At 37.8% G+C, this 14,829-nt stretch overlaps 1 protein-coding gene across 1 annotated transcript; it reads right to left on the reverse strand.

Moving 5' to 3' along the window:
- Positions 1-1,799: 1,799 nt before the first annotated feature.
- GOLT1B (golgi transport 1B) lies at positions 1,800-14,742 on the reverse strand. The gene is made up of 5 exons (XM_032221964.1): positions 14,539-14,742; positions 9,998-10,089; positions 7,669-7,847; positions 5,637-5,718; positions 1,800-2,492 (listed from the first exon to the last, which is right to left on the reverse strand). Exons 1-5 carry the CDS (start codon positions 14,561-14,563, stop codon positions 2,454-2,456), a joined length of 417 nt encoding a protein of 138 aa, XP_032077855.1. The 5' UTR covers positions 14,564-14,742; the 3' UTR covers positions 1,800-2,453.
- Between the last annotated feature and the right edge of the window lie 87 nt (positions 14,743-14,829).

Here is a 14,829-nt window from a genome sequence, read left to right on the forward strand (position 1 = left end):
TTAGGGTTTATGTTTTGACCATGGCCTACTCAACTCAACAGGATTCTATTTAAAATAATTAGAGACAGAGTCTGCAATATAAAACAATACCCCATGTTACTAGTGTTGTAGGGACAATTAGATCACTTACATCTATTTTAAGGCTGAAAACAACCAACTGCCTAGAACAGGATTGCCCAATCCCCGCGCGGTGGCCCACTATCGGGCCCTGATCCCTTCAGAACTGGGCAGTGGAAGTGGTAGGCAAGCGCGCACGAGGAAGCCTCACTTACATGCACCGCGGGAAACATGGGCGCACACGTTCCATTTGTGCGAGCAGCAGACGTGCTTGCCAGCCACTCGTGCAAATGGATCTGTGCATGTTCATGCGCTTGAATGCTGCTTGTACAGAACCATCCCCTCCCCCCTGCCGGTTGGTCCACAAAGCCCGAAAGGTTGAGAAACTTTGGTTTAGAGGGGGGAAAAACATCCTTTCTTAAGGGATACTTCTCCCAAGAGGAAATCAAAGAAATGGAACAGGAGCGTGTCAATTGTTCCATCATATAGTACTGCAACTCTGGGACAGGATGTTCCGAATGTTTTTGGATGCGGTCCAACATCATAGCAGGCCCATTTTGTATCAGACTATACCAGAACACAAGGACCATTTGTTTCAAAATTGGAGTGTTCTATTTTGGGATCAGAATGATCCTTAATGGTAATATATTTTTATTAACTCCTCTACAACGTGGAAGCTCACAGAGAAATGTCTCTTGAAGAGCCAATTTAAAAATGATTTTCACAGATTTACAAAATCGATTCGTCTCATCAAAAAGTTCTTTTAAAGAATCATTTAGGGCACTAAGTTAAAGAACAAAATAGTTCCCATCCTTGGGTATTAGTAACTTGTGTTTATTCACTCCAAGGTATTTGTCTGGCTGATTGAACCACTCAGATTTAAAGAAACCAATAGCTTTGCATTAACATGCTTGCTTCAACAAAAGTAACGTCAGGACAAATTTGTGAGCAACAGCCACTGCAAGAAGGGGCCGAAAAAGGAACAATGTGATTTTCCTATTGCTTAAAGTCATTCACATGTCCTCTTCTGCCAGTTCAGTTCAATGTCCATAAAAGTTCTGAATCTTGTCATTTGTAACAATAAGAATTGTTTCCCATAGTCAAAGTATAACAAATTAATGTGCCACTTGATCAAGGCTGCCAATATGATTTCCCAAGACTTCCCAGTAAACTGATGGATTTGTTTGATGGTTAGAAAAGTTATTTACACAATAAGTTAGCTTTGTAAGATGCTCCCTCAGAATAAGAGTGGGGAGCTTAAGCTCAGTCCTTTAAATCTAGCTCCTGGATCTCAGATATTGCCAGTAAACAAAACATGATGCTTCATGCTTTAGGACTTTATATGTTGGCTACCAATAACCTTTTTTTTTTAAAAAAAGATTCGGGATTGAAATGCCTTTGCACAAATTTGCGAGCTAGGCAACTCGAGTTTCATAAACTGTGTGAACATCATGAAGCAAAGCAACTCACTATGAAGCTACATATTATGTGCACATAGTTTAATCAATGAGAAAAATATTACTTCTTGCTTCCAACACTTACCAGTAATTGGGATAAAGAGAACCAGTAAAAAGGAGTGTAAAATTGGTTTCCACATTCCCTGCCAAATCAAACATTTAAAGAATCCAGGAATGGTTTAACTCAGTTTTGTACAGTTCCGTACAAAAAAAAAAAAAAGATTATTATTTTTGCATATTCCAAAGGTAAAAGATGTAGGTAATGAAAATTTACATTTGGCTTGAAACATTTTCCTACAAAGATTTATTTCAGCATCTATTTACAGAGATTTATACAGCTGAACCATGTGATGAAATCTTCTGCTATTGTTAAAAACGAGGATTCATTTCAAATGCTGTGTCAATCAAGCGTAAGGAAGCTGTCTCACTTTCAATAGAAGAAAACAGTCGGGATAATATTTTTTTCCTTCCAAAAAAGGGGAGGAACTAGGAAATTTGGCAGACAGGAAGAGAGAAGGGCCACGCCTTACCAACTGACCCATGACCACTCTCTTACACCTTCCGACGTAAGGAGGTAAAAATGACAGGCACTGTTAATTCCAAAGAGAGTTTGCTGCATTTAGCTTGTACTCCAAAAAAAATGTGAAGAAGTCTTGAAGAGTTCTAACATTCCATGACTTTTTCGCCAGTTGAGTTCACAGCATTCCTGGTACATCAATGCCAAGTCTTAGGTTGCAAATTTGCTTCTGGTTTTCTTTTCTTTTTATATATTAAATAGGTTTACTGTATACTATGGTGTAAATTGGAAACTTACTTCAAAGACCATTACAAATGTTGCCTTCGTATACAACAAAATCGTTGTGCTGGACTGACCGATCTTCATGAAGGTTTTATAAATAATATAAATTTAGAACCAGTCTTCAGGATCTTTGTCAATCATTATACCATGTTGTTGCTTTCTCCAGCTTTATCTACAAGCTGTGGGCAAAGGAGACAGAAGGGAAGGTGGAATTGGGGTAAGGAAAAGAAATCAAAATTTAATACATTCATTATGAATAGAACACATTGATGCTACTTCAACACTTGCATTTTAAGTGAGTGACTGGGTGTAGTATAATCTTATTCAAACAATACTAACCAAGGCCTTATGTAGTTTACACAAAGTAAGACCGTTTGCATTACAACCGCATTTAGCCATGGTATGTTATTATGTTAACACAGAGCAACATGAAGATGTAACAGAATGAAAAATAAATAAAAATAAATCAGAAATAATGCAAGTATAAAAACTGTTAGCTCATTAACCCAAAGTGGGGAGGAAAAGAATATTGTTTTGAAAAATAATCAGCCATTCATGCATTAATAGACTGAAGATGATATTTTCAACTAACCATTACTGGGAATTGTCTCCTGAACCTACGCAGGCTTTGAAGAAAACATCAACAATTAACTTTTCCAAAAGGATTTAACTCCATAAAGTCCAGTTTATAAATGATATTGATACAGAAAAGCAATAAGCAAGATGTCAAGCCAAATTATGAACAGACTTATTTAAGTAGATTTAAAATAAGAAGAAAACCCAGCTATATTAACTAAGATTTTTTTAATCCATTAGACATACTGATGCCTTGGAAACTAGAGGCACGATGTGCGGATGAAGCTCCTGTAGCAATAAAGCAAAATGTGCCAACCTTTGGCATGGCACACTGTCAGGCCGAGTAAAGGGCAGCATGCTTCTCCTAGCCTAAGTGTAATTGCAGCTATATCCTGAAAACATGATATCTATGTCTGTATGTATTCTATTTAGAATTCTCAATTTGTAATGCACTTTAAACAAATGCCAGCCACTGCATGCTTAATATTACACATGTTCAGAAATGCAAAATTAGAGAGAGATAGGAGAATAATCATAGCTGCAAAGAAATGTGTCAACATCCACAAGGAGGCTGCCATGTTATTTCATGAGCATCGACTATTGTAAAGATGGATATGGGCAATAGGCAGTTTTGGATATGCCTGGTGAGGCCTGCCAGATGCCCACATTCCCTTCTGGAAACTCCCCCTGCAGTTAGATTTCACCTCAGCAATATACGACAATGTCAACTTGCTATTTTATCTGGGAAGATTCCCCATCCTTACTCTGTATCTCCAGAAACCATTACATCCAAATTAGGGTGTGAAACGCTAGCAAAAGCAATAGGCGGAGCTGAGGTGATAGTTGAATGGCCTCCTTTTAATGAGCCTGAACAATAAATCTGTTATATTTGCTTGGTTTAGTTTAATGCTCCCGACAATCTTGGTGCACAAAATAGGGACAAAAGAATGCTCAAAATAAAATGGCATGTGGATAAGCTTTTGATGCCTTTCCTGTTATTCAATTTATTTTCTCAGCTACCTCAAACAACTTTCCTAGAGTGAAACATTTTCTGAAAGCCTTCATGCTTTCTGAAAGGGCATTCTGAAGATTGTTCTCAAGCACCCTCTAAAAGTTCCCCATTTGGGGGGGGGGGGTAATTAATGCACCTAACAAGACACACCACAAGCCCATTTCAAGGAAAACATACACTCTCTTGCTCTCTCCTAACTGTCCTTCTCATTCATAGGCCCCAATAGATTTAGAGAATGTTAGGTTATTGCCTCAAACTGGAATTGGAACATCGTTACAGATAGTCTTCACTTAGTGACCAGTTGCGAAGATGGCAGTAATACTACATCATCTCCTTTTAATGACCCCATAATCCCTTGCAGGGTGGAGTCTGGGCAACTGAATAGAGCTGAGTGTTTACTGGCCGGATGCCCTTCCTATTGCCAATGTGGAATTTTATTCAGCACATATATTCATTGTGTCCAGAGAGAAATATCTGCCTTTACCTAGGATCGAACCCAAGCCTCCTGATTGTGAGGCGAGAGTTCCACCTCTAGACGATCGCACCACTCATGGCAGTAATATGTGGTGGCCAAAAGTTCAATTTCTGACCAATAACCTCCAAATTTAAGGCACCTGACAACAAAAACCTTCCAAGTGAAAAACTGATGAAGGTCTGGTCAGTTTCAAGCTGCAGTACAAAAGGGTTTCTAATCAATTAATTAAGGTCACTGAGCAGAGTCTCTTAACTTGAGGTTAACACATTTTAGGGAAATGTTGCGGACAAAAGCAGCTCAAGAAGAGACAGTTTAAGCGATCTCTCCAGTCTGTAAGGGGGCAACAAAAATGCCAGGCACAAGACACTGTAGGAGAGAACTTTGAATTACACAGCAGCAACCAGGGATTTTTGTATCTCTCTCACTGGGTCACATGTTCACAGCGAACATTTCAATTAACAAACAAGTCATCGGAACAGAATACAGTCACTGCATTCTAAATGAGGAGAGAGTATAGCTACCTATTTGTTAAGTTTGGGATAAATAATGTTTTTGTATTGAGCTTCATAAATGGTAGCTGTGGTTTGGTCAAGAAGTATTTGCCCATTTTGGATTATTATTTTTGTTATTTGTTCATTCGGAATTCCTTTATATGCCAGGAAGACTTACATGAATCACTGACATCAATGGGGGGAAAATGTAGAAGTTCATAAATTTAAAAGAGATAAGTAGTTTTTCACAAACCTGTGATTCATACTGAGATCAAAGGGACTTGAGTAAATCTGATGGGAGCTTTACGTGACAATTTATGCATATCAACAATGTATTCTTGTTCTTGAAACTAAAGGACCTGTCAATTTCTATGCCAAACCAGCTTTTAACTTCAAACTCAATTTGCTGGATAAGCTGCAAGATAACTTAAAAAAAACCCCTCCTGTGAGTGATTGTATGAAAACTGTCCTAATTCAAATTCAAGTAGAGGGGGAAAATTATGTCTCTTCTGACCTGAAACATGGGGAGATGATGTCCAAAAAATCTGGAGAATAAATATAAGGATAGGGAAGGCTTGGCTTATCCTGAATTTGAATCCTTATTCGAATCCTGTTACCATTGTTACCTGAAGGCAAATATAAGCATTTAGTGACCCATATTTAGAATGCACATCTCTGTACATGCTAGTCCAGGTTCTTTAAATGGAATCCAAGAAACAGAAGGAAAAGAGAACTTGCTGTTTATTATGTGAAATTATGTCATACTTACTGATCTTATACCGGGTAAATTCAACAGATACCCCAGAACTGGCACTCTTCTAATAAAACCGATCACCACAGGGAAAAAGCCCCTTTGGGAAAAAACAAACAAACACATTACAAGATTAGAAGATATTTCCAAAATAGGCTGCATTTACACTTTCCTAAGATTTTGTAGCTTATTTTTTGTATGAAGAAATATGTAATTCCTCACATCACATATATTCGTCCCTTTCAGAATGAAGAGTGCGCCCAACTCTAAGTCTTTACATATTTCAAGTAGTTAGTGATACAGAGAGTCTTGCTTACTGACTACTTCTCCAGTGACCATTCAAACTTACAGTGGCAATGGGAATTAAACAGATTTCTACAGAAGCTGGTTATCTTTCTCTGGTAGTTTCTACCTATCTGGTTTGACAGAGTTGGCATGCTCTAAATCCCATTGATCCCACTGAGTAATCCTTCTGTGTCATGGTGCCTGTCCTTGGAACACCACTTCACCTGAGATTCTTATGCCTGCCCCACTTCTGACCATGATTAAATGAGCCCTTAAAACCTGGCTCCGTTCTACACCAGGGTTACAATGAGCAGTAAGCCCCTTATGGGATGCTTTGACTGTTTCATTAAATGTTGATTATCTCCAGACATTCTTTTGGACAACATATTATGTAGTTTTGTTGGGTTTATTCTTGCAAAGATGCCCAGATATACAGGAGGAGGCAGCCTGTAAGTCTAATAAATGAACAATTATTTCTATACAAATTTTCTTTTTGGCAGTAAGATGCATTCACCTGGGGTTGTGTGCCAGAATTCACAAGGCAGCAGTGTAGGGAACTACTACAAGTAGTCCTTGACTTACAACAGTTCATTTAGTGACCATTCAAACTTACAACGGCACTGAGAAAAAGTGAATCCAGCTGGCCGGGGGGCCTGTGAAATATCCAGCCCCACGGAAATTGTGAATGTTGCGGTTTTGTTTTTAAAGTGTTGTCTTTGTCTAGTTTTCCCCCTTTCCCTTGTCTATTGTGAGCCGCCCGGAGTCCTTCGGGAGTGGGCGGCATACAAGACAAATAAAATAAAATCAAAATCAAATCAAATTATGACCAGTACGACCACTGCAGCATCCCCATGGTCACACAATCAAAATTCAGAGGCTTAACAACTGGATCATCTTTATGACAGTTGCAGTGTCCCGGGGTCAGGTGATCAGCTTTTGCCACCTTCTGACAAGCAAAGTCAATGGGGAAGCCAGATTCATTTAATGACCCTGTTCCTCACTTAACGTATGCAATGATTCAAACTGTGGCAAGAAAATTTGTAAAATTGTCCAAAATAAATTTTGAGCTCAATTGTGAACGTAACTCGAGGACTACCTGTATTTTTTTTCCTTGCACATATTGCCAACAGTGCAATAGGAGAGAAACAACCCACCATGAAATGCAATTCTGTACTAGAAATGATTGCTAGCATAAAGCTTGCACTCTTCTACATTTCTATCTACCCTATTTTTCAGAGTATAAGACACAACTTTTTCTCCCCAAAAAGAGGGTGAAAATCTCAGTGTGTCTTATAGACTGAATATAGTATTTTTTGCCTACCTAAACCCTACCCCCTTTGCAAAAATGGACGTGCAGAGGTGCTCCTGGGGCAAAAACGAGCAATTTTTGCTCATTTTTGGTCCCCCCCCCCAGCCTCCAGGAGCACTCTACAAGCCTCCCAAAGCTCTGCATGCCCCCCCCCCCCCCGTTTTTGAGTGCAAAAAAACGAGGCCTGCAGAGGGTCTGGGAGGCCTGCAAACTTTTTTTTTTATATGTACCTCTTCAAAATCATGGTGCGTGTAGTCCAAAAGTACAGTAAATATTTTTTTCTAAATGAGATTTCAAGCACTATTCCTCACATATCTGAAATCACAAATGTCTATAAACTCCTCCGGCAGAATTTGTTTTTTTCTTAGTGATAGCCAACCAAAAGCATATTTGGAACCAAACTTAAATGGCCTCCCTGCGATGGATACATTTGATATGTAATTAAATAAAAATTACCTGAATAAAAGGAAGAAGCCATAAATTTCAAAGACCATTCCTATCAGAGGCCAGCCAATGAGAACTATAAATACACCACCCAAGAAGAAACCTGTGGCTTTCAGTTTGTGTTTCTGGAAAAAGAATCTGAAAGTTCTTTCTAAACCAATTACAAAAGCCAGGCCAGCCACAAATAAAACCTGCAAAAAATGAAAACAAAAGTATTTGAAGATAGGAAATATTCAGAGAGAAAATACTCAGATTCAAAATAAATGTTCTCCAAATATCTATGCCAACAATTTGCTAGGAAATAGGAATGTCTTAAAGGTATCTTTATAATGTTGGCACAATAAAAAAACATAACTGTTTGTGAAGGGAGATAAATAATTTACAGTATAAACACTTAGGGGTATTACTAACATGATAGATTAGAGAGGAACATTTATTTTTCTCCTACCTTTATTACATTTATAAATAAGGCAATGAACATACTTAATACTCCTCCTTTCTTCTATTTTCTCCACAACAACCACGCTGTGAGGTGGTTTGGGCCGAGAGAGAGGGATTGGCCCAAAGTCAGCCAGCTGACTTTCATGCCTCTGTTGCTAAGGATTAGATCTATCTATCATCTATCTATCTATCTATCTATCTATCTATCTATCTATCTATCTATCTACTATTTATTTATCTATCTATCTATCTATCTATCTATCTATCTATCTATCATCTATCTATCTATCTATCTATCTATCTATCTATCTATCTATCTATCTATCTATCTATCTATCGCTGTGTGTTTGTATGTTCCAGCATAACTCTGGAACCCCTTGAGCAATTTCAACCAAACTTGGTACACAGATGACTTACTCTCTGGAGAAAAATACTGTGGGGATAAGACACCCCTAGGGGTGTGTGTTCTGTTAAGATACAGCCTGTTGTGCCGTACTTCCGTATTGGCTTCTACTGTACAGCGCAGTGGAGTTGCCATGGTAAGGGCTTCACAGTACTCCACAAGGGGGCTCCCTCTGGTAAGGGGGAAAATCCAGCATTAGAAATTACATTTGGTCCAGACATTTTCCCCCTATAAATAAATACCCGGGCAATGCTGGGTTATCATCTAGTATGGTAATAGGTATGTGCAAAACCTACTATTGTAAAAATAGAATCTTTCATCTCCAGAATAATTTGTATACACAACTAGCAATAAGTGTTTTAGTTAAGTAATTAATATCTCACTTAGTGACATTTCCCACACTGTTGTATTTTAACATTCAGTTTTGTCTCCTCTCCCAAACCGAAGTTTAGATTAACACAATACACTGAACATTAACCCTACATTGGCAAAACACAATTCTTGTTCAACTAACAGATTGTAACAGAACAAGTATAGGTAGTCCTTGACTTACAACCATTTGAAGTTATAACTACTGGAAAAAAGTGACTTATGACCATTTTCCACTTAGGACAGTTGGATCATCCCCATGTCATGTGATCAAAACCCAGACATTTAGCAACTAGCATGTATTTACAACAGTTGCAACGTCCCGGGGTTATGTATGTGATCACTTTCTGCAACCTTCTGACAAGCAAAATCAACGGGGAAGCCAGCCCCTAACTCCACAACTTGCAGTGATTCACTTAACAACTATGGCAAGAAAAGTTGTAATATGGGATACTACTTTTCAACAGAAATTCTAGGTTCAATTGTGGTCGTGAGTCAAAGATTACCTGTAAACCATATTAAAACTTTATAATATAATGCTCTGGCAATCTATATCAAAGAAGAATTGATGCCTTTGAATTATCGTGCTGGCATAAATTATTGGGTACACCATGGAGAGACAGTGTAACTAACAGAGAGGTTTTAAATCGTATAAAACCAGATACATCACTAGAAGCTAAAATTACAAGATTACATTTGATTTACTTTGGCCATGTCATGTGCGTAAATTCATTGGAGAAGGCAATGATGCTAGGAATGCTTTTTGGAACAAGAAGAAGAGGCAAGCAAAGAACATGCTTGCTTGATAACATCAAATTTGATACAAAGTTGAATATCCAACAACTGAAGAAAAAAAAACCCTGCGCTTGACAGGGTAGCATAGACAGCACTTGCCTATAAAGTGTCAAAAGTCAGACACAACTTAATGTTTAAAAAACAACAATGGTCTGCCTACTCCAAGTATGAGTTTCTACAACTTGTTGAATCTCGAGCTATCCAATCTCATTTCTGCCAAGGCCGTTGTGTGAATTTGGCCAGAGGGGAATTACATGAATTGTCTGTGTTAAACATAGGCACTTTCAGAATCCTATTATTCGGTGTAAATGTTATTCATGCAAAACTACTTACATTTCCAATAGCTAATAGTGCTTTGTCGAAAAAAAGGATCATTCCAAAGAAAAGAAAAAATACTCCAAAACCTGTAAGACCCATCCCAATTTCTGCAAGACAAAAAAGAAAAGGAATATTAATTACTCAGTGTTAGCAAGAAAACAAAATAATCATTGAAACTTTATACAGAGTTATAACATTAGCCAAGGTCATTTTAAAATTGGCTCCAACTTATTGGGTTTTTTTAAAAAAAAAAAAACCTGACATTTGCCCTCTTTTGAGATAGAAACATGCTATTTTGAAGGAACTTCTATAAGAATATTTTTGTTTTGATTACTGACACTTTTGTCTCTAAAAATAGCCAATATTTGATACAGAGCTGATTTATAGATTCAGCTATTACGGGGGTGTTAAACTTGCATCATCACATGACATATCGGACTTTCCCCCCTTTGCTAAACTAGGCATGGACATGGCCAGCACATGACACATCTAGCCCACCGGCCACGAGTTTGACAGGCCTGAGCTATCACATTTGCAGTCACAACTGTCCTTTTCCCTTTTTTGTCTCCCACAGTAGGCTTATCTACTAGGTTTCTAAAACATTTGTTAATTGTCTAATGTAAAGAAACTCTCCCAACACTCCGTGGTGCTGAGATCCAGAATACCCATTCAAAGCAGAATTCACGAGGAAGTATTAAATTCAATTAACACATTCTCTCTCAAATTACTTATTACATTTATAAATAATGCCATCCCTGCCAATTCACTTCTCCAGTAATCTTAGCAGACGTTTTTTCTGTGCATGCACAGACAACTGGAAATATTTTGTAGAGTCAGCTGTCACTGTTCAAAGCAGCCATTAAGCCCTACAAAGACACGGGTGCTTTAAAAAAGTGAACTCTGTTTTATATAAATGCATTTTTGAGAATATTCTTTTCAAATATTTTGCAAATGTCAAACATAAATGTTGGCCATAGGATCCATAACTGCACATTATGAAGATGCAATCATTTTTCCACTCAGTTTAGAGACTTTTTAAAATAACCTACTTATATTTCTTCCATGAAGGCTATTTTAAAAAAAGTATAGACCCATGATTAACTAAATGCAAAAAAAATAGTTTTTTACCAAGTAAACTGAAACATCAGTTTTACTCCAACATTAAATCTTTGCTTCAATAATGTATTTTGATTTTAACACAGATCTGGTCCACCTATTCTAGCATTGCAATTCATTATCTAAAGACCTTACAATGAAAATAACCATAATATATTACTTTATTGATGTATTAGTAGTACAAAGTAAGATAAACTCTTGAAACATTTTAAAATTTGTAGCTCAAGGAACCAGTAAAGAAAACCCAATCAAGGAACTACCAACTTAGACAAACTAACTGTAAACAATAATAATCAAGGAACCACCAAAAACACTCCCACCAACACTGACAAAACAAATCACTAGTACAGAGAGAAAACCCTGCTCCCTTCTAGCATTGATCATGTTACCTAGTTGGGTAATGAGACGTCTGCGAGAAAATAATGAGATTTAGAGAGCACCAAGAACCTACAGTATTTATAAATTATTTTAATTTTTCAGACAGCAGTCTTAAGCAGAATAAACTGTTATAATGAGCATTGATTTTATTTTTAAGAATTAATATGATTACCAGGAAATGTTTAATAGGCAGGTACATAGAGGCAATTGAGAAAGCAAAGAGCTGGAAGAGGAACAAAGCAATCTACCTTTCTTTTGCAATCAGCATAGAAACTGAGCAGGCTGCTAAGGAAAGGAAGCTTTATTTCAGTATTTAGTAAAGAAATGCAGCCGAACTCATGTTCTCGCCTTTGTGAACTTCAAACTTGATTTTGAAGTTCGGGAACTGTTAATTTTTGAAAGAATATACAAGTTATTGTTTCATTAAAATTCTTTTTTCCCCCAATTTTGTTGTATTTAAGTACAATGACAATAATTATACTTATATTTGTACTTATACTTTTAAGCTACATATATCCAAATACACTTTGGACAACAGAAACTAAACATAAACTGGACTGTTTCATGACTCTGGAATATTTCTGCAAATCAACAGAGAAATAGAACATATTTATGCTTTAAGTAGTGACTTAGATTTTTTGACAGATTTAAATTGAGGAGATAAAGAGGTTTCAGATTTCTGACATTAACCCAATAGTAAGAGAGAGAAAGGAGTGAACAGCAAAATTGCTTTCAGTACCTAAAATTAACTGCTCCATGGGGACAGTACAGGAGGATGGAGCTCCAAAGAAGGCCAATTACTATGGGGCAAGACATTACAACATAGATAATGATGCCTTCAATATAGATTAAAATAAACAGCTTAAAAGTTCCAAGCATGTAACAGATTTCTGTATAACTTTCTAAAAGTTTTGCTTTAAAAGTTGTAATACATCTGGCACTAAATTGATTCTCATAATTATGAATTTGCTTCTTTATGTTCCATGATGTTGCATAATATTCACATTACTTGTGTAAACATGTTAAACGTTTTCTTGTGCAACTTTTATGAGTAGCAATGAAATCATTTTATTTTAGACAACTTAACCAAAGCAGCACTAATTTATCCAACTGAGGTATGGGTTATTATACACTACACGGAAAAGGCTGCTTCTATATAAGACTGCTTATCATAAAAGTATCAATTCTGTGAGCACTTACTCAAATATAGCCAACAGAATTCAACACATGCCAGTGTAAGCATTCCTGAAGTGCTCACAAAAAGAACAGGTGTTAGATAAACCATTTTATTGCTGCTTCTCACAAGTTATTTACGGAATCTAGTCTTAGATGTAGCATGACAATTAGCCATTGATCACTCAGTCTGCCACATATTGGTCCAACTATCTTTTATGTTTAGACTTTATATAATTTGTGGAAGCAGGAACTTTTTCTTCCATTATTAAAATCTCCATAACACCAAATACTTACACGTGCAATAAATGATAGCCTGTGCCTTAATGCAGCTCTGTATTTAAATATTTCACTTAGTAGCCACAGGTGAGAAGTTATTTCACACGGGCAAAATAACTGCTTGGTAGAGGTGGGAAACTGCTTCCTTTACACCTAGCCAAACAATTTAGCATCCCTCCTCTTCAGAAGGCTAAATGCAAACATTTTAAGGGATTTTAAAACAAGGCTGCATATCATTCAACTCTTGAATTATACAAGAAATTCCAAGTATTCCAACACTGATGTTCAGATTATTTTCCTACAGGAGAGAATACATTTGGCTCAGGGTTGAACAATAGTCCTTGGTGCTCTGAGTTTGGGTTACAGATATTTCATTACCCAACTATGTAACATCATGAGTACTACTGAGTGTGGGAATTGCTGTAGTTTACTGTTGGTAAGGGTGTGGTTTCATTTTACTAGTTCCTTGGTTAGAGTATAAAAACAGAGCAAACCCTACACTCACTAGGATTCATGTTGTTACATAGTTGGGTAATAAATGCCTGCAGGCAAACAATGAAGCTCAAATACACTGCACATCATTTTGAACCAACATATGGCAAGAGAACACATTCTATCTTAAATAATATTTTCCTGACAGCTCAGCAGGGATGACTTTATGCCAGCTTTCCTTATTTAATCCATTGACTGCCAAGTGAATTTGAGTTTCACATCCTAAATCCACCTACTAAAATCCAACACAGCTGGAGGGCCCTCAGGGTGGAGGCACTCTGCAATTAGAGCATGTCTGATGCTCATATAAAATATACATTTTTTTCATATAAAAGCCACTACTACCTCCACTTTTTTAAAAAAATAACAAGACAAGGGTACAGGTACAGTGGTAGGAATCATACTGCGTGAGAGGTTGTGAAACACTCTTCCATCCCAAAATAATGAGTGCAGTAGTAGCAAATAATGATGGATACACACACACACACATTATTAATTGCTACTACCGCAATTGCTATTTGCTACTACCACAATTGTTATACATACATACACATATGCACACATATATATGCATACACACACATACTTATTATCTATCTATATCTATTTATATCTTTATTATCTATCTATCTATCTATCTATCTATCTATCTATCTAATCTATCTATGCTATCTATCAATCTATCTATCTATGCATACACACACCACACATATATACATACATGTATGTAAACCACACACACTGAAGCCCAGCTCAACTATTCCTGAATTAACTGCCCGGTCGCACCCATGCAGCTTTTTCCGCTGCTGCCTTTGTGCCCATTCATTTTAGATTATATTTATTCTACTTATATTAGGTGAAGAAAGGGGAACCTTCCAGACAGGGTGTTTCCAAGGGGGGATGTCTCCCATTCCACGCCCCAATCCAGGCGATGCTAAAACCATTTAATGTTAACCATCACCGTTGGGAGAGCAATGAGGGATTCGTGGGTCAGAACGACGGGTAAAAAGCTAGGAAGAAAGCTGAAAATGGGGAGGAGAACACCAAAAATCACTACTACAGGAGCAACAATATTTGACCTCCGCCCCCCTCCCCTCCTCTCCCCCCAATTCACCCACTCTGTGTATCCGTGAGGGAAATCATGATGTCGGTAAGAGCCGCCGCGCCAGCCGGACAAAGAACTGAAGAGAAGGAGCCGGAGCCGCCTCAGGAGCCTGTCCGCCACGTCCTCCGGAAACACGCAGCCCCCTCAGACTACCCGGCTTTCGGCTGCCGACCCGCCTCCGCCTGCCGCCGAGGCGCCCGCTGCTGCCGCCGCGATCCAAAACGCCATCCCATTGGGGCGAGAGAGCCCAGCCAATCAGCGCCGGCTTTATTCCGCTTCCTTCCTCCGGCTGTCGAGGTGGGAA

Source organism: Thamnophis elegans, chromosome 7 (assembly GCF_009769535.1).
Source record: "Thamnophis elegans isolate rThaEle1 chromosome 7, rThaEle1.pri, whole genome shotgun sequence".
Classification (NCBI taxonomy): Eukaryota; Metazoa; Chordata; class Lepidosauria; order Squamata; family Colubridae; genus Thamnophis; species Thamnophis elegans.